Source organism: Dioscorea cayenensis, chromosome 18 (genome assembly GCF_009730915.1).
Source record: "Dioscorea cayenensis subsp. rotundata cultivar TDr96_F1 chromosome 18, TDr96_F1_v2_PseudoChromosome.rev07_lg8_w22 25.fasta, whole genome shotgun sequence".
NCBI classification, from domain to species: domain Eukaryota; kingdom Viridiplantae; phylum Streptophyta; class Magnoliopsida; order Dioscoreales; family Dioscoreaceae; genus Dioscorea; species Dioscorea cayenensis.
This window is the reverse complement of record NC_052488.1, coordinates 24,063,310-24,090,922: the sequence shown is the minus strand read 5'-3', so window position 1 is coordinate 24,090,922 and position 27,613 is coordinate 24,063,310. Positions and strand designations below refer to the sequence as shown.

The 27,613-nt window shown below is 38.8% G+C and overlaps 1 protein-coding gene and 1 pseudogene across 1 annotated transcript; both read right to left on the bottom strand.

Moving 5' to 3' along the window:
* Positions 1–11,927: 11,927 nt before the first annotated feature.
* LOC120282668 (tropinone reductase homolog At5g06060-like) lies at positions 11,928–13,389 on the bottom strand. Its single transcript, XM_039289507.1, has 5 exons — positions 13,224–13,389; positions 12,901–13,108; positions 12,567–12,783; positions 12,378–12,484; positions 11,928–12,291 (listed from the first exon to the last, which is right to left on the bottom strand). The coding sequence occupies exons 1-5, from the start codon at positions 13,301–13,303 to the stop codon at positions 12,103–12,105; spliced, it is 801 nt and encodes a 266-aa protein (XP_039145441.1). The 5' UTR covers positions 13,304–13,389; the 3' UTR covers positions 11,928–12,102.
* A 3,384-nt stretch (positions 13,390–16,773) lies between these two features.
* On the bottom strand, positions 16,774–23,781 carry LOC120282996 (annotated as a pseudogene).
* Between the last annotated feature and the right edge of the window lie 3,832 nt (positions 23,782–27,613).

Genomic DNA, 27,613 nt, shown 5'->3' with positions numbered 1-27,613 from the left:
TTTTAAAAATATATCACATAATTGGAGATTTTTTTTATGAACTAAACAAATAATAGTAATTATAATTATATATAACAACTTTTACGAAAGGATTACAGTATCCATTGATTTTCTAAAACCCTAAAGAGAAAATGACTATTGAACAACACATAAATCATTTAAATTAAATTAAACGAGAGCTCAATTTTTACAAATGAAACTTCATAAATTTAAAGTTGAATAACATAAAACAAAAGGGTTACATGTGTGCTTTAGTTTCATTGCCTTAATAGCTTGAAATGAAACATGGTGGCGTGGAAAACACACTTATCCTTTGGACATTTGAACATGTTTATTCATGTTCAAATTAGGCAGACATGACTTTGTCAGTCGTCTTTCTATTATTCTTTCTCTTTTTTTTGTTCCTATCTTTTTTTATTAATCTAAATAATGCTTCACCTCACATAAGATTATATGCAAAGTTTATATTATTTTTTCTTTTCTATTTTTTCTTTTTATTTGGTTTTTTTTAATAAATCAGTTATTTATTTATTTATATTAAATAAAAATAAAAATTAATGGCGAAAGCATAGCAAAATCTAACTCACAAAGTAAAGATGTTAACATGTGTGTAATTAATTTTCACATAAAAGATCAAGATTTTGACTCTAAAAATCCCGTTAAGAATTTGGGGTGGGTAGATATGACGGAGTTTAAACATGATGGTTCCGGTGGGGGTGTGAAGTGTTAAGTTCACTCAAAAACTCACTCAAAGCATAAACACTCACACACAATCAAAGCAAGTTAAAAGGAGATAAAGCAAATTGAGTAACTCGCTTTGGCACAACCTGCTCTACATCCGAGGGGCCGAGCCCGGAGAAACAATCCACTAAAAGAGGTATAAGAATAAGGAGTACAACACTCAATTACTCACTCAATACAAAGAATATCCTCTCAAGATCGCCTGACGGCCACACACTCAACTCTCACCAAGAGTCTCTCATCGCTCGGCTCATCCTAAATCTTCTAGCAGGATGTCTTATATAGACGACTCGACGTCTACAAAGTTACCTCTTTTTGAATTCTTCGCGCTTCCTAACTGGACACCTTCCAAAGTTAGATGTTGCAACACCCAACTGACATGACCCACTCATCGAACATAATCGAGTTCTAGCCAGATGCACCCTGATCTGCGACCTTCAACCTCCCGTGTCCTTCGATCCGCCTCGTAGCGACTTGACTCGACCCGAGCTCCTCTCGCTTGCACTGCCTTCCTCACATCACTTGGAGGTCTCCCTCTCCCGAGGGACGTGCCCACTAAGGCACACGTGACCATCCTACCAAAGATAGCCACCAAAGATCTCCCGATCTTCCTTTCCAAACTTGACCCAAGTTTGGTCTTCCAAATGATCTTCGTTTGACTCATGGAAATATTGTTACTAAACTTGATTTTGTCTTCATCCAAGTTTAGCCTTCAATATCTTTAAGCATGATCTTTAATCATCCATGCTTGGATCTTCAAATCTCCAATCATATCTTATGCAATCTTCAATCAATCTCCTCATACGACTAGTCTCCATGAATAGTTCCGCCCATGATAGCTCTTGAATCTTCCTTCAATATAGTAATGCTAAATATGGTCTTGATGATCTCCTTGGTATGTCTTTTACCTTATTTAGTTTGTGTCTTCAAATAGCTTCACACCAAAACTAAATCTTTGTGTCTTCAAATAAAGCTTCATAGCAAGTTTTAACTTGTGTCTTCTAATAGCTTCACATAATCTTCTCGAACTCTCGCCAATAATAGAATATTCCTCTCTCTTCAAATAGATCTTTCTAAAAAGGAGCTTATCAAAAGATACTGAATTATTATCCCGGATCTTACCAAGGATAGATAATCATATCTAAAAATAAAAACTTGACTTTCTAGAAAAAGATCCTATAGTCTCGATGCACTTTCCAAAAATAGTTTATCATCACATGATTGTATTCAGAGAAATATCTATTAAATCTAGATCTTAATCAAATCTCCACCTTGATCTTTATGATAGCATCCTTTGCCACATCATCATTCTAGTCATCTTTTCCTTTGATGAGTCACCACATGCCACATCATCATCCTCTTGCCATGTCACCACTTGGCTTGTCATATAATGCCAATCCTACATCATCAGACTTAACAAAACATATTGTCCCAAAAAAAAAAATAACGAAAATTATTCATATGTGAATGCTTGTCACCATGGGAGTGTGAGAGGATTTTAAAAATGAAAAGATATTAATGTAATAAGCACCACTTGTAAGACAACTGATGAGAGCTTATCATTTGTAATTTCATTAATTAATGAATGATTATTTTATTCTATTTGAAAAGATGTCTAATTAATGAAATAGTGTCTCATTAGTAAAGTGGTGTGTCTATTTAATAAAGTGGTGTGTCTATTTAATGAAGTGGTGTCTCATTAATGAAATAATGTGTCATTTTATTGAAGTGGTATAATGAAATGATGTGTCTTTTTAAACGACATCTCATTATTGAAGTGGTGTCTCTTTTACTAAACACCACTTCATTCCTATAAAAAATAATCTCCTACCATCATTCAAGTCATATCGAATGACAAACAAACTCCTCACAAAGCTCATTTGCTTTGTTCTTTGAGTGCACAAAAGATAGAAGCAAACTTTCACTTTCAGTAAAAAGTCCCATCGTTGTCTTTGCTTGAGTTTGGAGTGCAAATCATACTCAGGGTCTTCATCAGTATCCCAAAAGGAAATTCGCTCATTCAATCCATTTTTGCATCCGAGGTTTGAAATTAGGTGGAGGCGAATTAAGTTCTGAAAGAAAAGTGTTTCCCACGCCAATACTTGCATGCACTACTTTCTTTCTAATCTCTTCTTTTTTATTCCTCAAAGAACCATCCCCACCAACAAGGAGTGGTTGTTTGTCAAATATGTTAATGTTTCTTCTCCAAGAAACGAGTGGTTGTTTGCTCCTCCATTCCTTTCTTATCTATTGTTTTCTGATCTTATTTGAAAGCACACCCATTTTCTTTTAAAAAAAATAAATAAATAATAAATAAATAAATAACAAACTACTAAAGTACAGAAAGATCAAATCCATGGATTTGAATAAACATAAAAATTTATTTGTTTATATTTTGCTACCGCAAAAGAAATAATTTTAATTTCATGTGGGCATCATCTCAATTTTTTTAATGTATCTCATTTATATATAATTAAAATTGTGCATCATGTTAATTTTTTTTTAATAGGGAGCTGTTAATTGCTTATAAATGGATTGAACCAAAAGATGAGAAGATAATTAATATTAAAAATAAATTTAAAGACAAAACTTATTATGAAAGTTTTTTTTTATTTAACATATTTTTTTAGTTATGATCGCCGATCGGTGTGAAAGTGATATCATTCATTTCGACTATTTTTAAATTAGTTTTAATTGAACATACATGACAAACAACCCAAAAGAAAATCTTTTTTCTACAATGGCATTCCTAGGTTGTCTTCTTATCTTTGAAGCTCTCGTATTTCACACCATCTGGGACGAAGCTTCCACATAGTTTTAGCTACATCACCGAGTAAACAATTGCCCAAGGATATTCCTTTGACCTGAGGCTTTGAGAACTTTGTTGCATTTATTAGGTTATGTCAAGAAGCTCTTACTTTCTCTGTTTCCCAACAATCCTATACTGACTCTTTTCTTAACAAAGTCAGATTTAGGATTTTCAACCTTGGTTCGATAATGAGGACTCTATAATGTGGAGCTGAGTTTCTAAAGGCAACTTTTTAGTTAAATTTTTTAACAGCTGCTCCAATGATAAAGGCCGGTGCTATTTTGTTACACGAGCTATTTGGAAAGGTGCATGTTTTTGGAAAATTAATATTGTCAATTGGTTGGCCTTTGATAAAAAGCTTCTCATAGTACTTGAAAACCTAGCCACATGAGGTGTGACAGATTCCGATTGCTACTTGTGTTTTTGCTATGAAGCAACTAAAACTATTAATCATCACTTTCTTAATTTTTTGTTGGTTTTGGGACATTCATTTCAAGGGAAGTGAGAGAAATAGTCTTACTTCCCTTATTTATGTTCATTTGTGCTAAAGTGGGGGAAGTGACACTTCCCCCACTTTCGACTGAAGTGGATTTTGAACTAAAGTGAGAGGAAGTGAGCCAATTTATAAAAACTCACTTTCTTTCACTTTCAAAGTCCTTTTTTGAACTTATAGAACTTCATCCAACATGTAAATTTTAACACGTAAATCTTTCGGTTCTATTTTTACTTTCTGACAAATGAATATCAGAAGTTCTAGAAGTGATATCACTTTCCCCACTTCAAAGAAGTAGCACTTCCCTTACTTCTTCACTGCCCCCCACTTACGGCAAAATGAACGCTCGTGAATATGGAACCACTTTAATGATAGATTTTGGGTTATCATATAGAACACAAGCTCCTTGAATAATTTGTGCAACTCTTGGAGGTTGAATCTCGAGACTCCACTTAAGAAAACTTGGATCTCTTAACTAGGGTCATTATTTGAAATATTTAACTAGAATGTAATAGCTAATTTGTTATTTTAAATCGCTACTGTCAATATGTCAATGATCATTATTAAAGTTTTTCAATTGTTCCTTTTTGGTTTCAATTGTATTGCAAAGTTTTTTAAAAAATGTTTTAGAAAATATCAATAGAATGTTTTTGTGTCATTTCCTTAGGCGATCTTCTTGTCTAGAGTTATGGTAGTTTGTCTTTTATCTAGGACTACTCTAGTAGTTTTTTTTATCGCTCTCTACTTTGTTGGTTTGTTTTTGGTTATTCTGTTTAGTCTGTAATACTCTCTTTTATTAATGAGTGTGGTTTATCCACCTTTTCAATATATATATATATATAATAAATAATTATATTAACTCAATTTTTTTAATGTGTCTATTAATTTCAAATTCATGACTCGCATAACACATTTTATACATAAGATATATATATATATATATTTTTGGAAATAAATGTGGATAAACCACAACTTTATTGTGAGAAAAAGTACTAAGAACGACAGGAAAATAAAATACAAGGATAATAGAAGCTGGGAAAGCCGAAAATATCGTCTGGTCCCTCAGGTCTGCCCAAACCATCGAAAGCAGCAACTTGTGGTGCTCTCGTGGGATGATTAGGGTTTTTGGTAGATAAGAGAGAGGATAGGGTGAGGAAAAAACAGAGGAAAAGGACAGAAGAATTAAGGAAAAGAAAGGAAATTGTTGGGATTCCCTTCCTCTCTGCTGAAAGGAAATTAAAGTAACATCATAACATTTTTGGGCCAAGATGCCTTGCCCTCCAACCTACCCCTTAACCACTGGTTAAGGTTACATCAAGGATTTAATTACAATTACCATCATCTAATTTTGATGCATCCTTACATAATAAAGTCACGAAAGCGCGTGGCACGCGTCGTCACCCTGTCGCTCCGAACTTGTCTTTTGCTGGCCATTCCCTCACTCTCCTTGATATCCATGCTTTCATCCCTTTTGTCTTTAGTGCCATTGTTGACCGCCACACAACTAGTCCTGCGCAAGATCAGGATCCGACTCTCCAACAAGATTTGAGGCTCTAGCGCTAAAAAAATTAAGGGAGCGCTTAATTTTCTATGAAGCTTCAGTAAAAGCTGGTTGCTGATTATCAGCTCTAGTTGAGAACCAAAAGAGAAACATATTAGCAGTTTTAATAAAAATATTGTAAAGCGGTAAAGCAGTCAAATGGAAAATACGAGTGTTTCGTTCAATCCAGATATTCCACAAGATACACAAGATATATTACTAATATTATTGTTTTAAATGTGTTAAATTCCTAGTTTTATTCTTAAGCAGAGCTGGATCATTTTTTACGGCCAGATACCGTTGGACTGCATTTTACTAAAAGGGGCTTCTTCGTTCCGGCCATGGCGGAATGCCGTCTCGCCACCGTGCTCGTCACCGGCCGGCGCTTGGGGAAGAACAGGTCTTGAGCACCCTCTCCTCCTCTCCTCTGGCTTCTCCTATTATTTCGCTCTGAATCTATTTCTCCAACACATCATTCATTTCCTCCAGGGTAACTCGCTTACAACAAGCTTGAAGCGGAGGGGGAATCACTAACCAGTTCGTCAGTAGAGGCTTAGCTAGAAGACCAGAGAGCAAGGATTATCTTCGAGGAGCTGATGATGTCTTTGTGGGAGACACCAGATATACTGATCAGATAGTATCATCCCTGCTTTGCAATTTATACGCATTGTAAAACCATACAAAAATAATTTAGTCTTTTAGAGATATTTTTCCTTAATTTTTCTCAACGCTTTGTGAAGCGGCTACCTGGCGAATGAAGAGAGATAGAGGGGGAGAAGATAGAGAGAATAGAGAGAATAGAGAGAAAGAGAGAAGAAAGGAAGAAGAGAGAAAGAGGATTGATTGGCTAGCTGCCTTCCTCCTCGGATTCCATTCATATATATATTCTAACAGATAATAGTGTCTTGCATCCCAAGGCACCCCATCCATTGTTTAAGGATTACCCGTTCACTAATTACAAAATCACTCTTCGTATTAACCCATAACAAAGTCCTCGAAACGCTTGCCAGCTGTCCCCTTGCGAGAGCTCCTCCTCAGCACCCCTGCGTTTTGACTATTGGCCTCCCCTTCCTCGTTGCCAGCCTCCCTGTTGACCCCTACATTAGCCTCTCCTTCTGAATTTGACTTGTCCTCAAGTCGAAAGTCAGGAAAGTCCTGGTGCAAATCCTCAGCGGACACCCATGACGCCTCAGCAGCTGACTGGTGCTCCCATTGCACCAGATATTAACGAATTGGCCTTTCCTTGACCAATATCAACCTGGTCCTCAACACAGATACAGGTTTGAATAATGGATGTGTATCACGAAACGCCCCGGCAACGACAGCTGTTGGATGGATGGATCGCCCCGACACAGTTTAAGCTTGGAAACATGAAAAACATCATGCAATTGAGCGGAATCCGGTAACTCCAGACGATAGGCCACCAACCCGATTCTTTCCAGAATTTTAAAGGGCCCGAAGAATCTCTTGGAGAGCTTATTGCTCGGCTTTTGAGTGAGAGAACGCTGCCGATACGAATGGAGTTTTAGAAATACCCAGTCGCCTACTTGAAAACTTGTATCAGTCCGCTTAGCATCCGCCTGCTGCTTCATGCGGTGCTGGGCTAGAGCAAGGTTCTCCTTTAAACTGAAAAGGGCCTGGGTGCGGTCCGAGAGCAAGCTATGTACTGCTTCGACCGTAGTATTAGTACCCACATAGTCTAAGAGGAATGGAGGCGGTCGGCCATACACGGCTTCATACGGCGACATCTGAATGGAGGAATGAAACGCCGTATTATAGTGCCACTCTGCCCATACAAGTAGACGAAACCACTGCTTAGGATGATCACCCGTGAAGCAGCGTAGATAGTCTTCAAGGTATCTGTTAACAATCTCCGTTTGGCCATCCGACTGCGGGTGATAGGCGCTAGACATGGACAGTTGAGTACCCTGCAATCGGAATAACTCCTGCCAAAATTGGCTCATAAACACTGGGTCACGGTCGGATACCAGCGAAACTGGAATACCATGGAGGCGAACTATATCTTTCACAAAGATCTCTGCCACCTGTAATACGGTGAACTGCGTCGAAAGAGCCGAAAAATGAGCTTGTTTGGACAAGCAATCGACGACAACCAAGATGACTGTTTTGCCATTGGAAGGAGGAAGATGGGTTATAAAATCTAGAGAGACCGATTCCCATATCTGCCCAGGAATAGCCAATGGCTGGAGCAACCCCTGCGGTGCTCGATTAAACGGCTTGACAGCTTGACAGACTCTGCAAGTCAAAACAAATTCCCGAACATCTTTTTTAAGAGTGGCCCAAAAGAATATACCAGCGATACGATGATGCGTCCTCTGAATGCCAGCATACCCCCCGGTCGGAGTATCATGATATTCAGAGATCAATAGATGCCGAAGAGCAGAATTATCGAGTACCATAATTCTGCCATTCAAGAGAATAACTTGATCACGAAGGCAATGTTGAGGATGTGCTGATGGGTTCTTTTGAATTGCTGCTATTAAGTTCTGGAGCACTTCATCATCCTTGTAAGCTCGCTGGAGAGCTTGCCATAGTGCGGTTAATGGGCGGGTTACAGCAAGGGCTGTCAGCTGGACATTCTCTTCACCCTGTAAACGAGAAAGAGCATCAGCAGGACCGTTACATTGTGCAGGTTTATAGACAATATCAAATTCAAACCCCAAAAGCTTAGTGAGCCACTTATGTTGCTCTGGTGTTTGAACAGTTTGATGCATGAGCGAGCGAAGACTCTGATGATCCGTATAGATCACGAACCGCCCACCCAACAAATACTGTCGCCAACGACGAATAGCTTCTGTGATCGCGTACATTTCCCGGGCATACGCTGAAGAAGCCTGAAGTCGGCGTGTGAGTGCCTTACTGAAGTAAGCAATAGGATGACGATCCTGTAACAATACTGCACCAATTCCCGTAGCTGCCGGTGAACTTCAAAGGGTCTGTCAAATCGAGGCAAACGAAGCACTGGTGTAGTGGTGAGTGCCTGTTTGAGACTCTCGAATGCGGAGGTTGCTGCCGGTGTCCAAACGAATGCATGTTTCCTGAGTAATTCTGTCAGTGGAGCGGCAAGTCGTGCATAATTTGTGACAAAACGCCGGTAATAACCTGTCAAGCCCAAGAAACCCCGTAGTTGCCGCACAGAGGTTGGTAAAGGCCAAGTTTGTACAGCCTGAATTTTGTCATTTTCCACAGCAACGCCATCACCCGATATGCGATGTCCCAAGTAAGCCAAACTTGTACATCCAAACTCACACTTGGTTAACTTGGCGGAAAGGTGGTGCTGCCGAAACATCCCAAAGACCACCCGAAGATGTTCGATGTGCTCGGTCCAAGACGAGCTGTAGATGAGAACGTCATCGAAAAAGACAAGCACGAACTTGCGTAGTACTGGGCGGAATACTGAATTCATTAATGCCTGGAATGTTGATGGAGCATTCGTCAACCCAAAAGGCATTACGAGAAACTCGTAATGCCCTTCATGTGTTCGGAAGGCGGTTTTCTCTACATCCGCTGGATGAATGCGCACTTGGTGATACCCGGAGCGGAGGTCCATCTTTGAAAAGACCCGGGCACCCGCTAACTCGTCAAACAATTCCTCGACAGTTGGAATCGGAAACCGGTCGCGGACTGTAACCGCATTGAGTGCACGGTAGTCAACGCAAAACCGCCAGGTTCCGTCCTTCTTCTTGACAAGGATGACCGGAGAAGAGAAGGGACTGGTACTTGGTCTGATAATGCCCTCCTGCAACATGTTTGTAACCAGTTTCTCAATCTCCGTTTTCTGAAAATGGGGGTATCTATATGGTCGGACATTCACAGGTGATGTGTTGGCCATGAGAGGAATCCTGTGATCAAATGGGCGCGCAGGCGGAAGCCCGGTTGGAATAGTGAAGAGGTCTTTATAGTTCTGCAGGAGCTGCTGGAGATGGTCAATAAAGACCTGGGGAGCTGTTCGATCAAGTCCCGGAATGCATGCTGTGGATGACTCAGCTAATGTGGATAAAGAAACTGATAGGTGAAAGTATTGACTCCCATGCTGACCCCGGACATCGCGTCGTAATGCAGCTGGGGACGCCCCCTCCATCGGTGTATTAGACATTCCATGCAATCGAATGCGTTCTCCATGGTGGACAAATTCCATCCATAAGGATTTATAATCAAACAATGTAGGACCCCGTCGAGCTAGCCAGTGCACGCCCAAGACAATGTCAGCGCCAAAGACCGGAAGAAGTAGAAGATCGACCGGAAATATGGCATTGCCCAGTTGTAAAGGCACGTGTAAGCACTCACCCCCACATTGCAGCTGAGCGCCATTGCCGACCGTCACATTCACCTGTGGCGCTGCTTGCACTGTTAATCCCAGATGTGTAGCTAATCGGGACTGAAGAAAATTGTTTGTGGATCCCCCATCAATCAACACCGTGACCTCCTTACCGTTAACCCGACCGGCCAGTTTCAAGGTTGATGGCACGAGTACGCCCGTGAGCGCGTGAAATGAAATACTCGGCACGTCATCCGGGGGTGCAGTCGCAGGAGTAGGATCCGGAATGTCAATCTGCGGAAGGGGGTCGGGCTTCAAAACCTCCCCATGAAAATCTTCGTCGTCATCAATGAGAAGACACAAGAATTGTGGAGGGTTACACCGATGACCACGAGTGAATTGGGCATCACAATTGAAACAGAGACCTCTTTCCCGTCTCGCTGCCATCTCAGCTGGCGTTAATTTTTTGATAGGAATCGAGGGAGACGGTGCTGGAAGGCGCGGAACCACAGGTGGAGGACGAGGCGGACCCTGACCTGTCTGCAGAGGCCGAAATGGTAAACGAGGAGGTCCCATTGACACCCTCGCCGCATTACACTTATCCTCCATGAGTGTGGCCAACCCCATCGCATCCTCAAGTGTCTCCGGTTGCAGGGCGTACAGCTCCCGTTGAATGTCATCCCGCAATCCCGACAGGAAACAGTTTAATAAGCTGCTATGGTGGATGCCGACAATCCGGGTAGCCAAACATTCAAACTCGGCTAGGTACGCGGCAACGGTGGAGTGTTGTTTCAACTTATACAGGCGAGCTTCATGATTGACAAACTTAGACGGGCCAAATCGTTTCTCAGCTTGTCGAACAAACGCTCCCCATGTTGATAACATGCCATAAGAGAACAGCCAGTGGTACCATTCTAATGCCGTCCCCGTCATATAGAACGCAGCGATGGAAACCTTCTGGTCCTCTGGTGTGGAATGGTGGACAAAAAAATGTTCTATCTGGAAAAGCCACGAAATAACATTCTCACCTGAAAAGAGGGGGATCTCCAGCTTAGGTAACCTTGCTAGCGGCTGCGCAGAGGATCCCGAATGCATAGGGGACTGGAGGTGAGGGAAACCAGAACTCGGAGTTGGGGGAGGTGATGGAAGCAAGGGTGGCGACACGCCGCGTTCCAATTTGGACAGCTTCAGCATCATGTCGGCCATCACCGTTTGCTGCGTAGCGAGAGACTTCTGAACAGAGTCAAAAAGCTCCGCATGCTGCTGCACAGAACTACAAATATCCTCCATCTTCGAGAGTAGAGAATCATGGCGCTCGTTGATGAGGGTGATGTTCTCCTCCATGGCTCGGGATCGCGTCGTCATACCCTCCGTCATACGAGCAAGGAATCAATGAAAGCACCAATGAAGCGGCTACCTGGCGAATGAAGAGAGATAGAGGGGGAGAAGATAGAGAGAATAGAGAGAATAGAGAGAAAGAGAGAAGAAAAGAAGAAGAAAGAAAGAGGATTGATTGGCTAGCTGCCTTCCTCCTCGGATTCCATTCATATATATATTCTAACAGATAATAGTGTCTTGCATCCCAAGGCACCCCATCCATTGTTTAAGGATTACCCGTTCACTAATTACAAAATCACTCTTCGTATTAACCCATAACAAAGTCCTCGAAACGCTTGCCAGCTGTCCCCTTGCGAGAGCTCCTCCTCAGCACCCCTGCGTTTTGACTATTGACCTCCCCTTCCTCGTTGCCAGCCTCCCTGTTGACCCCTACACTTTGTTTGGAGCAAGAGTGTAAAACCTTGTGTCTAACAAGCGTAAGTTTCTAAACTCAACGTGTTCAATGTGCCTCTCTGTCTCGGTCCTCAGAGATAAGATTTTTAAATTTTCTTAATTTTATGTTCCATTTTGTTAATTTTTTTTAATAATTATTCCAACAGGCTTGCCATCAATTAATGCCTCTTTGTCCTAATGGTGAGAAGCTGTATACATTGGTTTGGCTAGTTTGAAATTTTTAATTGGGCATCGAGTATCAGCACAAGATGGATTCTATTAAACATGCATGCATGAGCCTCAAATTTATTACAAGAACAGAGAAAATACAATGCAATATCAATGACCACCATCCACTGTCAAGTGATGATGGAAACAAACATTAATTCATGAGATGAAAATAAGAAACAGAGAGTGGCTGATAAAACAATTATGTAATTTGGTTGCAAATTTTTGATTAATGAACAACATTAGTCAAGCATATTATGGAAACCATTAATGGTTATTCCACCATCAACGGCTATGACCTGGCCGGTGATGTATGAAGCCGCCGGGAGACACAAAAACGCAATCAGCGATGACACCTCCTCCGGCTTTCCAACACGCTGCAGCGGTGTTCGTTCCCGTATCTTCACCATCAAAGCCTCATCCTTGATTATCTATAAGGTAACAAAGATTAAAAATGCTCAATGAGGTATATATATTCATGCATGAGTTTAGAAAGAAACTAGAATTAATGTTTTACTTGCTCAGTTAGAACTGTTTTGATGAACCACGGAGCCACACTGTTTGTGCGAATGTTGTCCTTAGCCCACTCGCAGGCTAAGTTCCTTGTTAACTGATTCATTGCTCCTGAAAAGCCATCAATACATTGAATGATATATACCTATATATGAATCATATATACATATAATCTCTCATTGTGATCACCTACCTTTGGTCGTGGCATATGGGGTGCCGCTGGGACAGGCAACGACACCGGACACAGAGGAGACAAACACCACACTTGCACAACCAGAAGTTTTCAACAGTGGATGTGAAAGCTGGCAAAGGTGGAAAGCAGACTCAAAGTTAGTGGACCAGATGTATGACGCTTCCTCCTCTGTAATATCAACCGTTGCTTTCGGTATCCCGGTCCCTACGTTATTCACCTGTAGAATTGATCACACACTCCATCTAATCAATTAATCACATTAATTGATTAATTTAATTTCGTGTAGTTCATCTTAAATTTACAGGTAGAGAAAATTAATCAGCGAAACACTTACAAAGATGTTGAGCTTTCCTTTGAAGATTGTAGAGACATCAGCGATGAGCTTCTCACGTTGAGCGCGTGAAGTAACATCACATATGGAACCTGTGACATTGAAGCCTTTGTCAGCCCAGAGTTTCAAGCTCACCTTCAGATCTTCTTCATTGCGTGAGCATGTGTGCACTGCTGCTCCAAAGCCAGCCAACTCCTCCACCACTGACTTCCTGCAAGCATGGCATGCATATCATCCAAATTCTTGTAATTAATAATCTCCATGCAGCATCATGCATGAACAATAAGATATATATATATATATATATGGAGATCAAGAAAACAAACCCTATTCCTTTGGTTCCTCCGGTCACTAGAGCAGTCATCCCCTTCAGAGACCATCTTTGATTAACTGCGCCAGCTTCCATCTCTCTCTCACTGTCTGTGTACGTAAAGGGTCTCTAGTGTATGTATATGTGCGGGTAGTATTTGTGAATAGGGTTCACCCTTCCCCTCCATATTTATAGCAGCTGATTAGTACTACTTAACGATCTAATATAATATTTGGAACATTTAACCATAGTTTTTAGATTTTTTTTATTGGTCATATTATTACCTGGCAAGTGCATGAGGTTCATGTGATGTGATGCACCTGAGTCTCCTCCCTTATATAATCAACTAGAAAACTAACCACCAACTTTTCTTGAATAAACGTGCTTAGTAAACGAAGAGTAATATAATATATATATATATTGAGAGAAACGAAGACTTTTTTCTATGGTAAAAAAAGTTGGTAGTTAGTTTTCTAGTTGAATTTTCTATAATAAGCATGGCCAATGGGGAATCTTGCGGCCAATAACTATATTCAATGTAACAACATCTGAGTCATGCACTCAATTGAATATTTTCCATCCATTTGTTTTTATTTCTAATGCTATCGTTTATTACTGACCTCTTTTTGATTTTTATTAATTTCTTTTCATCATGTATATGAATAGGGATAAATTTTTTTTTTATAAAATAGATAAACCATAAATGCATGAAAACGGAGAAAATGATTTTCTCTTGAGAAATCCTCTACATATTAGTACCGCTAAGCTAAAAAAATCACTTTCTATAGGGCTCAAGAGAAAATGATTTTTGAGGTAGGGTGAAAAACACCAACTTCAGGGATGTACGAGAGCGAGGGAATTACCACAATGTCCTTACTTTCTTGAAACTGAAGAGCGTGGTCAGGAGGAATCAAACTCGCATCTCTCCCAAACGAGGGGATTTGAGGTACTGCTAAGCTTAAAGCCCGTGAAACCAGAGAAAATGATTTTTGAAAAACACATAGATCACTTAAATTAAATTAAATTAAATTAATGGGGAACTTAACGGTTATTAGTAATGTTTTTTCAAATGAAACTTCATAAATTTAAATTTAAATAACATAGTAAATCAGAAGGGTTGCATGTGCTTTAATTAGTTTCGTTCTTTTTTAGCTTGAATTGCCAAAACATGACGTGGAACACACGCATCCTTTGGAAGTGAAAAAAAAATGTCACGTTTCAATGCATTAAAAGCACATTTGAATTCATTTAATTGCCTAAGGATAGCAAAATCAATCTCATTCAGTAAAGATGTTAACATGTGAATGCATATTAAAATGGGAGAACTGGCCTTCCTGAGTTTAAATCTGTAGTTTTATATGAGCTCTTAGTTTGTTGCTATTGACGCAACCTATACAATAATCTTGTTTTTTAATTAATAAAAATCAAATTAACCACTAGCCACTAATACATAGTTTTTAATTATTTTAGTTTCCATGTGTAGCATCATCTCAATTTTTTAGCTTGAATTGCCAAAACATGACGTGGAACACACGCATCCTTTGGAAGTGAAAAAAAATGTCACGTTTCAATGCATTAAAAGCACATTTGAATTCATTTAATTGCCTAGGGATAGCAAAATCAATCTCATTCAGTAAAGATGTTAACATGTGAATGCATATTAAAATGGGAGAACTGGCCTTCCTGAGTTTAAACCTGTAGTTTTATATGAGCTCTTAGTTTGTTGCTATTGACGCAACCTATACAATAATCTTGTTTTTTAATTAATAAAAATCAAATTAACCACTAGCCACTAATACATAGTTTTTAATTATTTTAGTTTCCATGTGTAGCATCATCTCAATTTCTTTATGTACCCAACCACTACATGTCATTTACATATAATTAAAATTGGTAATGCATCACATGTTATTTATTTAATGTGCATGGAGTTGTTGACTGCTTATAGATAGATCGAACTAAATTAACTGTTCACAATTAGTATTCATATATGTTGTAGTAGTCACTTTTCATATTTATTGTCATATATATATATACGGGTGCCTTTCAAGTCCATACAGTTCTTAAGACGTGTTGTGTGGCCTCCTGGTAAGTGCACACTTACCCGCACACTCTTTGGTTGCCTAATACGGTTTTATATGTGAGTGCATTCGGGCCAGCACAATTGTTAGATTGTATTATGCGGCCTCCTATATAGGTGTAAGTCATATAGTATACTTGTATGTATGACATTATATTGTATCTTCAGACATAGTTGTAAAACACTTCAAATCATTTTTTTGAGTGTTAGAATGAGATCTAAAACACAAAGACTTACACGCTAATAACATAATTTTAGTAGGAAGAGCCTTTTCAAATCGAAGGGAAAAATCACAAAATTTCTTAGAGTCACTTGACAAATATTTTACTATATCAACAATGGGATAAAAAGGCCAACAACCTTTGGGTCTATTAGTACACGGGTCGCCGATAGAGCTCTCACCGAGTGGTGAGAGTTCGATTCTTGGCTGAGGGCATATTTCTGGGAGTTGTGAATAGTAGTTGTGTACGGATGGTTTTAGCGCTCACGTGAGCGCGGCCCTGTCTCCACTTGTTCCACCGAGACTTGTGCACGTCCCTGGGGTCTCTAGTAGTGGGTTTGCCCCGCTAGAGATTCACAACATAAAGACATAACACAACAAAAAGATGCAATCAAAACAACTCATATACCATCAATATAAAAATGAATAACAAATGTTTTCAAAAACCGATAAAAAAGAAAGGGCAAAACCGTGTAAATTAAGAGAGCTACCTGAAAAAATTCACTGCTGAAAATCTGGGACAAATCTGGCAGTACATTGCCATCCAATCATTTTACCATGCTAAGCCCTAACCCCCTTCTTCTCTTTTTCTTTTTTGTTTCATTGCCTTTCTCCATTTTCCTCTCTCACTTAGTTTTCATCCCATTAGCAAAGTTTCCATTTTGCGGCTTCCACTATTGACAATTGACATAGTTTATTTTTATTTTTGTTTTATTTTATTTTTTTAAGTAATGAGCTAAAACCAACTTATTGCAGTTTTATTTAAAAAGTGGATAAACCACTTCAATAAAAATAAGAGAGAGACTATAACTCCCGCACTCACACACACTTATTGCAGCTCTTCACCCAATAATATTAAAAATAATTTTAAATAAAAAATTTATTATCAATTTTTTTTTATTTTAATTTGGATTCAGAAAGGGAGGAGTAGATTATTTCATATCAATTGTTTTCAAAGGTTATTTTAAACCATGTTAATTTATTTGAAAGAGATAACAAAGTCCATGAATGAAATGAGGTTGATCCATTTTTTTTTTAATTTTTTTTAAGTACAATGAAGAATTATAAGAGGAGGGCGACCTAACTGGAAGGCTAACCCACCAGTCCAGATCTAGTAGATCAATTTATTTTAACATGAATCTTCTGAAAAACTTAAAGGATCTAGTAGATTAATTTATTTTAACATAAATCTTCTGAAGAACTTAAAGAGTCAGTTTAAAAAGAGATAAAAGAGTAATTATTATTATTTTTTTGAGAAAAGGTAGATTAACCACTTTAATTAAAAAGATGGAGAAAACAACAACACAACATAACAACACACCTGTCCACTATCCACTAGAGAAGGAGAAAACAAAACGAGGAACAATAGACCTCCTCGATGAACCCAATTCTAATAAACAGAACTAACCCTTGATGTGGTCCTGTACCTCCTTGACCATCATGGTATCATTAAACTCCTCCAAGTGTTAGCTTACGAACTCTAAACTGTGCCTGATGGTAGAGATTGAATCTTCAAACTTCACCGAAAAGCCCTCCACCACTAAATTTTTCAAGAGAGTACTTGTCAAACGGAGATAATTAATTAATCACTGCGTATGTGCTGATAAATTCCTCCTAAGCCATGTGCATATTGAAGAAGCCATTGACTGTGAATCCACCATCAACAGAGATAGTCTGGCCAGTGATGTATGAAGCTGCAGGCATACACAAGAAGGCAACCAGACTTGACACGTCCTCCGGCTCTGCCACACGCTTGAGAGGTGTGCGCTCTTGTATATATTTTAGGGTTTCCTCATTCTCAAGCACCTGCAAATTAAAAATGATTAATTAAATATATTACTCACAATTCAATGAACTACAAAGAGTAGTACGTGATCTAAGAAATGGCCTTACAAATTGAACCAGAGGAGTTTTGGTGAACCAAGGCGTGACGGAGTTGGTACGGATGTTGTCCTTTGCCCATTCACAGGCCAAGTTTCTTGCCAGTTGATTCAGTGCTCCTGCGCACTCACCATTCAAACTCATCTTAGTTTAATTATATAGTTGGTACTTGGTAATTAATTAATTAATTAGAGATGGATAGATATATGGATCATAGATCATCACCTTTGGTTGAGGCATAGGGTGTTCCAAAAGGAATGGCAACAATACCAGCAACAGAAGAGACAAACACTATACTTGCACAACCTGAAGCTTTCAAGAGAGGGTGTGCGAGCTGGCACAGGTTAAAACAAGATTTATAGTTGGTTTCCCAGATTAAAAGTTGCCTCTTCCTCTGTAAACTCAACAGTTGGTTTTTGGCACCCCAGTCCCTGCATTATTTACCTGAAAATACCTCAGAAATTCACATGGGCACATCACACCATCACCATGGTTTGTGAACTAACTAAAAGAGAAATTAATTCAAACAAACAAAGATATCAAGTGGTTACCAGAATGTCAAGTTTTCCTGGGAAGATGGACGAGACATCAGCGATGAGGTTCTCGAGCTGCGCGCGTGAAGTAACATCACATACCGAGCCTGTGACTTGGAGGCCTTTGTTAGTCCATACTTGCAAGTTCGCCTTCAGCTCGGTTTCGTTGCGTGAGCATGTGTGCACTAGTGCTCCCAAGGTTGCCAATTCCTCAACCACTGCCTTCCTGCATGCATTTTTATGAAATACATCTTAATTAATCTTGATGCATGCATCAACACTTACATAAATGAATATATGATCGAGGGTATAAATTAATGGAGAAGATAAACGAACCCTATCCCTTTTGTTCCTCCTGTCACCAGAGCTGTCTTCCCCTTCAGAGACCATTTGCTACGAATGAACCTTCCATCGCCCTACTCTCTCTATCTCTTTCCTCACTACCTTGGATCTAGTTTTCTTTGTTATATTAAGTGAGGGCACTCGATTTGCTCATTTATAATGTGAGCTCTGGTGACATCCTGATTGGAGTTTTGTATTTATTTTATTTATTTATTTTACTAATATGGGGAACTCAACTCATTCCAGTCAACCAATCTCCTCACTTAACAAATAATAATAATAATAATAATAATAATAATAATAATAATAAAAAGACAACCATACTTGGACCGTGGTGGTTGGTATGAGATTTGAGTCCATTTTTATAAAAATTGTCAATCCATCACGTGAATTTGGATGCAACTTAGTAATGTGATTTATCTACATTTATTTATATATATATATTAAAAACACTGGCCCCACTGGACCAGAAAATACAATGACACAATAATTACCTCTGTCATGGGAGAAGAAAAATAAAATAGAAAATAAGCACAAAAGTGAAGGAACCCTAAAGAAATGGAGAATCTTTGGGCATAACTTAATTGTATTTTTATTTTCAAGCATCATATGCAATAATTTCATTTTAATATTTATTTATGATTTTCTTTTGATATATTAATGAAATTTAAGCAAATGTAAGAAAAATAAAAACTAGTGAGTAGATGAAGTAAACTCGTGGAGTACTGAATTTCCGTCACAATAGCCAAATAATAGTGATGATATATATATCTCATATGGAATGTTGATGGATTCGATTTTCTTTTTATGATTATAAAAATATATTTATCTTATTTATTTAAATAAATAGAATATAATATTTGTAATTCATGAATTCTAAAAATAGTCATTTTCTTCTTTTGTTCTTGTTTGATTTATTTATTTTTTTAATAATAGATCACAAAACGTCTTTTTATATGTTAATATCTCAAAGCAGTCTAAATGAAAGATCGAACCCTATCGATGTAGTATGCGAGTGATGAGAAATTGTTTGATTTATTCTTTAATCAACTTTTTGTTATTTTTAATTAATTAATTAATTAATTTATCAATCAACGATTTATTTTTTAAGTAAAATAATAATCAATTATATATGATTGCATTTTTCCCATCATGTAATAATAAATCATCATAATTGCTTGTTGCTTCTCATCCCTCCAACTACATAAAATACCAAGAACATGTGAAATGAAAGCAATAACTCAAAAGCTTTATCAACACAATCCAATCAACGACAATCATCGATAATAATTTGTCCCTTCCTCCTAGTATTTCCCTTTATCTTCCCGGTTAGAAATTGTGGGAGACAAATAAGGGGGAAAAAGATTAATTAGATGATATTTAAGCGAGAGAGAAGAATTAAGTAAAATAAATAATATTAAATGCCAACAGTTGCTTAATGCAGTGGTAAAGCACTTGTCAGTGCATATATAGATAGGCCAGAGTTGAAATGCATCATTTTGCATATTGTGTAGTATTATTTATGTATTATTATGTGGGAAGACCGAAGAGTCATATTTTTATTCATTTAGAGTTGTATAGTGAAAGTTTACTATTATAAAGATTATACTTATGATTTCACGACATTATAGATGACTTTATTCCGCTCATATGTGTTAGCCAACCCAAATAATGAATTTTTAGGAGTCATTAAACCACAATAACTGTTACACGCTCGACCTTTCTCGATAATCTGGACGCTGTTTGTCACTTTTTATTAATATAATAAATAATAATAAATAGTTAAGATAATTTTTAAAAATTAGTATATAATAGCTAATTTTCTTAGCATGTGTGATTCATTATGTACGATAAATATATATATATATATATATATATATATATATATAGAGGATGGAGACGTTGCTATCGATCGATCGGATTTCCAATCCAACGCAAAGTACTGCTTAATTGAATAGTATTGGCTACAGGTGAGGGCCTTACAATCAAGGATTAGTTGGGTTCATTACTGGATTTGTCAATAATTTGGATTTGCATGACTAGATGTATTAGAAATAGGTTAGGTACCGTCTCGGATTTACTTCAAGATCACATGCACAGAAATGATTATAACTCAGCGAATACTGTTGGATTAAATCTCACGAGCGTTGCACGCGATGATGAAGTGCGACTCTGCAGATGAATACTATATGTACTATAGATTAAAGGAATGGCACCATTTGTATCCTACCCGGCCGCAGGCCATACCACGACATCTATTACCCTACAGAAGAGGGTAATACCTCTCGCCAGTGGATAAGACTGCACGTGTAGCTGATTAACCCGTGGTTTTCGAGCGATGCACGTCGTGTAAAGGTGTGGCTCTACCCCACCCGTAGCTCCCTCCTTCCCATCTTCTTACTCCATCGAGGAGTAGGGGTAGGCCCGTGCCCGCACTCGGTGCCACTCTTACCCTCCTATATATATATATAGACATAATTTTATTATTAAAACTGAAACATTTACGCACTGGCCTAATATTTATTTTCATGGTGATTAATCTGAAAATAGCACTCAAATTTACTCTTAATAAATTATTTACAAAATTTTATTTAATTTTTATATTTATATTTGATAATATTATCAAGGAATTGAGATTTTTAGATATATATTAAGGATCATAATTAAATTAATAACAAACAAGTATAAAAATAATGTGTTATAATAGTTTATTCTATAAATTGCAAATTATAGAACTGTCCGAAAATAGGAATACCAATATCGATTTGGACATAAACATACGGATGATTATAATATATATATTCAAAATCTTACTGTGATGTTTATAAATTTGCAGGCTTTTATAAAATATAACATAGTAGATATACGAGAAAGATTTAAAAGCAAAGACCAAGATATTTAAAGCATGGGCAAAAGCAAAAGGTGGAGTTACCATTTCAGTCCTAAATAGGCGTCGTTTTTAAGTGATTATATAATTTGAAGATAAACGAAATATATATTAAACTCAGAATTTTCAGTTGTACGACGTATGTTTAAAGATTATAATATAACGCTATAATTAATTTATTTTATTTTTATTTAAAATTTAATTCGACAATTTGAACAGCAGTCTGGGAGGGTACCACTGCATGCTGCACCCGTGACGCTATGGGGCTAGGGAAGTAAGGGTGACTTGCTAATTTACCTAGCAAAGACGCAGGCACGCGTCTGGTGTGGTAGACATGTCATGCGGATAAGGGTTTTCGGGCGCATAATTTCACATCACCCTACGCTGTCGCGTCTAAGCCCCACCAAATAAACGACGAGTTCGCCAATCAAGACATCTAGCAATGTCAACTGCTTTAGTCTCGGCTGGGCAGACAAACAACAAATACTACGTATGATCATCACTTTCAATTTTTAGTCCACAAAATGTGCATAGAAATTTCAGGCCCAAAATTTAAAAGCATGCTGCTTTTAATAAATATATAGTTTGATCCATATAATTATTATGCATATCAAAATCCGGCAATTTTCACTTTACCAACTATACTTAGAAGGAGATTTTTGGTTTTAGGAGCTACATGTTTTAAAAGCTTTCAAAGCTCATTGCTACCAAGGAAAATTCTCCATGTTTTTACAGTTTAAAGTTGTATATGATACTGTTATATAGGTAAATATATATATTTTATAAAGTTTAGAGTTTAGGATTTAGGGTACAAGGTATATATATGTATGTATGCAGCATGGGTATATGCACCACAGTTAGGGCAGCACTAGGTTTTGACTCTGTTCGTTTAACTCATAATAGGAGAATTCACAGAAGGGATCCAAAGAGTGAGTTTCCTTTAAAACATCTCTGTCCCAACTTCATTCCCATAGAACACAGTAAGAAATTTTAAGGATGCTAAGCTCTAAATCCACATACTTGCATGAAGAGTTTGGTTTGCGCTTAGCAATAGGCCGGTATTATTAGGATTTAATAGAACTGATACAAAGAGAGAAGGCTTAATAATGTCTGGCCGTAGAGCGAGGTCATGTTTGTTATTCGAAAGAGAATAAAGGGACGATGAAGAATCACAAGAGAATCCTTGACAAGAGACAAGAGGGATGTAACCAGTGAGACAAACGCACCAGTCCAGGTATAGGTGGATCACTTTATTCACACGTCAATGACCTGAAGAACTTAAGGAACCGCCTCAAGAGAGAGATGAAATTAAAAGGGAGATAAAAGAGAGTGAGACCGACAGATAATGGCTTTGCCATGTAGCAGATGGGATTTCAAATTCTAGTCCTTCTGTGCATGACAGAAGAAAGCCATTTGATTGTGCGCTCCACCGTCGGCAGAGATAGTTTGCACAGTGATGTATGAGGCTGTAGGCGCACAAGAAGGCAATCGGACCTGGCACCTCCTCCGGCTCTTGCCACACGCATGAGTGGTGTGCGCTCTTGTATATATTTTACAAATTTCCTCCGTTCTCAAGCATCTGCAAATTAAAAATGATCAAACATATTAAGCGCCATGCATTTCGATAAACCAGAAGATAGTAGTGGTATGTGATCAGAAAAATGGCCTTTACAGATTGAACCAGAGGAGCTGTGAATGATGGTGACGGACAGGTGGCGCGGATGTTGTCCTTTGCCCAGTCACAGGCCACGAAGTTTGCCTGCCAGTTGATTCAGTGCTCCCGCACACTCACCATTCAAACTCATTTAAATTTAGACATTGTATTATATATATATATATATATACATGGATCACCGATCATCACCTTTGAGATTTGAAGGATATCATCAGGGTGTTCCCAAAGCGATGACCGGCAACAATACCAGCAAGCAACAGAAGAGACAATCACTATACTTGCACAACCTGAAGCTTTCTAAGAGAGGGTGGTGTGCGAGCTGGCAAATGTTAAACAAGATCCATAGTTGGTATTGGTCCAGATAAAAGCCGCCTCCCTCCTCTGTAAACTCAACAGTTGGTTTTGGCAACTGTCCCCGCATTACTTACAGAAAACACGTACGTCAAGAAATTAACATGGTCATCACATGCTACGCATTGCCATAAAATAGCTTATGAACTAAAATGAGATTAATTCGACACAAAACCAGAAGTAGTTTACCAGAGATATGTCAAGTTTTCCTGTGAAGTTGGACGAAACATCAGCTATAGAGCTTCTCGCGCTGCGCGCGTGAAGCAACTATCACATACTGAGCCACCTGTAGAGCATGCGGCGGTCCCTTTGTCAGTCCATACTTGCAAGATCGCCTTCAGCCTCGGTTTCGCTGCGTGTGAGCATGTGTGCACTAGTGGCATCCCAAGGTTGCCAGAATTCCTCAACCACTGCCTTCCTGCATGAATATGAAACAAATCCTTAATCTTATAGCCGTGCATCAACACTTAATTTAATTACATATGTAATGTATGAGGGTGTAAAATGGAGAAGATAAAACTGAACCCTATCCCTTTTTGTTCCTCCTGTCACCAGAGCTGTCTTCTCCCTTCAGAGACCATCTGCTGTGAATAAACCAGCATCATCGTATTCTCTCCTCTTTTATTTCCTTGTCTTTCCTCACCAACTTTAGATCCAGTTTTCTTTGTGAGGAGAGGATTCTTCACTTGGCCATTTATAAGGAGGTGGGTGAGATGCTGACTGGGTTTTATATTTTTGTATGCTGTTTTGTTTTGTTTTGTTTAATGGATCAGGAAGGTCATAGCTTATTTCCTATCATGTGTTTGATGAGACTCTTAAGAACATAGGATTTTAGGATGGATTTGCTAGGGCACTAATATTTATATTGTTCTTACCCTTTGGCATCTCCTCGTCGTTGTTCATGTGATCATAATAATATTTAGATTATTTGCTGCCCTTTGGCATCTCCCTCGTTGCCCATGCAATCTAATATATATTTGCTTGGTGTATTCATTCTGGTTTCAAGAACTATCCTCAGATGCATCTCACCTTTTATTTTACTTTTCATGCACCATGTGCAATAATCTCTTTTTAATATTATTAACAAGTGAGACTAATGTGGTTTTCACTTTCAGACACTAATGAAATTTTAAAGCAAATGTAGGCATAAAGATATATGAATAGAGTGTGAATTCCTAAGAATGGCCAACAGTTTCCGTGTTGACTTTAGTTTTGTAATAATAATTACTTAAATACATACCAACAAGTTTTAGACATAACAAGCTTTTATCTCACTTATTTAAAAAGGTGGGATTGATGATGTCTAAAACACCCTTTCTTGTTTTGTGATAATTGTTTATAATAAGATCATTTGATTTCTAGTTTCTTATTTATTTTAGTAAAATAATGATAAATTATTATTCCAGTTTTTAGTCTTGTGTAGATAAATCATAATAATTGTTCCATTGGTTCACTGGCCTCTGTAATTATATGAGATTAAATATTGTGACCATAGCATGATCCTTATGAACTCAGCCTTAAGATCATCTCGAAATCTTGGCTTCTAGGCTAGAAATGTAAGGTAAATGGCGATCATGACCAGGCATAACTCACCACGATCGGCCTTTCGTTAAAGGTGGTATGCTTATTATCGACAACATTGCTATATGGTGGAGGAGTTGAGTTTTCAAACGATTCATAAGCAAAGGCTTCCAGTGCCCTTATCCTCAAGGTGGATTTTTCTAAGGCATTCTACTCAGTGGACTGGGACTTTCTTTTGATCCGATGGTAGGCTAGTTTTGGTAGACGTCGCAGACTCGATGCGCGTATCCCCTCGCCTCCCTCCATGGGACCAATATTTGCTAGTTAATGGTTCGCCGAGCGCTAAGTGCCTGTGGTACCGCCGTGGCTTGGGACAGGGGACGCTTTCCCCTGCCTTTTGTCCCGGTAGCTTGGATGTAGTCGGGACGATGTTTTCTCATGCATTACACTCTGTGGTGTTGCTACTGGTGGGGTCCCACCGGGTGCAGGCACGCTGCCCATGTGACGCACTCACGCTGATGACTTGCTCATTCTGATCACTGGGGGGTCTTGAGAATTTACGCATCATTAAGCTGTTGCTATATTGATTTGAAGGAATGTCTGGTCTGCAAACCAATTTCTCGAAAACGTGCCTTTTTTCCTCTGGTTCTGATAGCCTCCTGAACCATGCTGAGGCCCTGACCCTGAACTGCGCTGTTGATCGTCTTCCGGTCACCTATCTGGGTATTCCTATCTCGGGAAGAAGGCCAAGGAAGAAGGATTGGGATAATGCGCCAGTACTAAGGTCAGGAGGTCAGATTATAATCCAGGAAAGCTCGACAATTGTCTGTGGGGGGTAGGCTTACCCTGCTGAACTCGGTGTTATCTCTGCTATACATTTATACATAACAAACTTCCAATTTGGGTCGTCAAGGAGGTTGATCGGATTAGGGCGACTTCCTGTGGTCAAACTGAGACATTCAAATAATCCCAAATGTCGACTGGTTGGCTGGAGAGTATATATATGTCGATCTAAGACTACAGGTGGTTGGGGCATTTAGATTGCGGGTTTCAACTCCGCCCCTCTCAGGAAGTGGTGGTGTCATCGTGCAAAACTAATTGGATGGCTATCATTGCGCCTTCAATTTCCAGGTTTCATAGGGCTTTGCATCTCCACCATCAGCAGTTGCTTTGCTGCTTTGTAGATCCCGGTCTCTTTTTGCTGTTTGTATTAAACTTTTTAGGGACTTACTTTGGAGCAAATCGTCCACGATGAAACCGCGATCTTTTATTACGGAAGGGATAAATGGTTGTTTGATCGTGCTCCTGTATATTTGGCTGACTTGTTTTTTTCTCGTCTGGGATTAAACTACAATGGGTACATTTTCGGAGCTGAGACACAGTTTGGATCTAGCGTGCCCGTTTCAGGAGGACTTGGGTGAGACGTTTTTGGAGATCTACTCCCTTTGGGCTGGTTTGTTTGGAGAAGATTTGAAGAGGTGGACCCTAACGCCGAACGGGAGATTTTCAGTTAAATCCTTTTACTTATTCCTGATTGATGGTGGGGTTAGATGTCCAGATTTTGCTAAGATTTTTGGACCTCTAGCATCTGCCAGAAGTAAATATTTTCTGAATTGTCAACTTGGATGGATAGTTCTCATGTGGAAAATTTGGCAAAATCCGGCGTTGCAACAAGCTTCCTACCACCACGTGTGTTCTTTGCCATGTTGGGCATGAATTGGTGGATGCATCTTGCATCAATTGCCAGTTTTGTACAACCTATCTGGAGTTTCTTCTTGCACCTATTCGGTTTATCGCCTCTCCAGGCTCCTCCTTGTGGGTGAGATGTGAGTCCCTGGTGGACTTCAAACTTCGGCCTTGTCTTCTACAAATTCACTTAAGGGCCTCATTTTATTAAAATGATTTGTTTGTATGTTTGGCTTGTAGGAATGATTACATTTCTTTGTCTTCGTTTCTCCACTTTCTTCTATCTCCAGGAGTTGCCATGTTCTGATCACCTTGGTTTTCTGCACGGCTCTAGCCCCTCAGCAGGCAGGTTTGGTGAGCATACTTCACTTCAAATAAACTGGTGTTTCAGGCATGGGAGGATCCACCCAGGTGGAGTGCTCCTGGTGGGATGTCTGATCAGGCACTGGGGTGGTGGCACTCACAGCAGATTCCTGGCCAGTCAGGTGTTCTGCCCATGTTTGTCCCTTCTAGGCAGGCACACATCATTCTGTTGTTGTTTCAGCCGTTTAGTTGTTTTTATTCTTACTTTCTTTTGTGCATGTGGACTTTGTCACTTTTTAAAAATAAAAATAAAAAATAACCAACTCGAAATTTTTATGTGACTGCAATTAATTCAGTGAGGGACCAGTTGATAATAATCTCTCCCTCTGAAGTCTTCTTATCACCTGTTCTCTTGGTTTTATTTTCTCTCCGTTCAAAGTTTCTAGGTTCAAATATGCATGGTGTGTGTGTTTATACCATTATAGATGTGCCTGGTGCTGCATTATTGAGATGGAATGCTTTTGGGCTGACAAGGTTTATTTGCAGACCAGAAGTGTTACAGAAAACTCCTGGCTTTAACTACTCAATCCCAATAAAAATATTAAGATCATTATCAAAATAACAGCCTCAGATGGCTAGGTTTCTAGATTCAGTTATCAAACTACACACCCTGATTAGGTTTCTGCTTGCACTTATTTTCCATTTTACATCCTCGCTTTCACACCCCCCCACACAATGATTTCCTTTTTAGGGTGTATTAACTAGTGGATATCAGTGGGACAGTTTAAATTCTAACTAACAAAGGAGTTTTCAAAAGTCAGGCTAGCTATATTCAACTTTGGAGGAGAAAATTGTTCTTTCACAATGGGCCCATAAGCAGTGATGAACATTTTGATATAGTATTCTGATATCATAGAATTATAATAT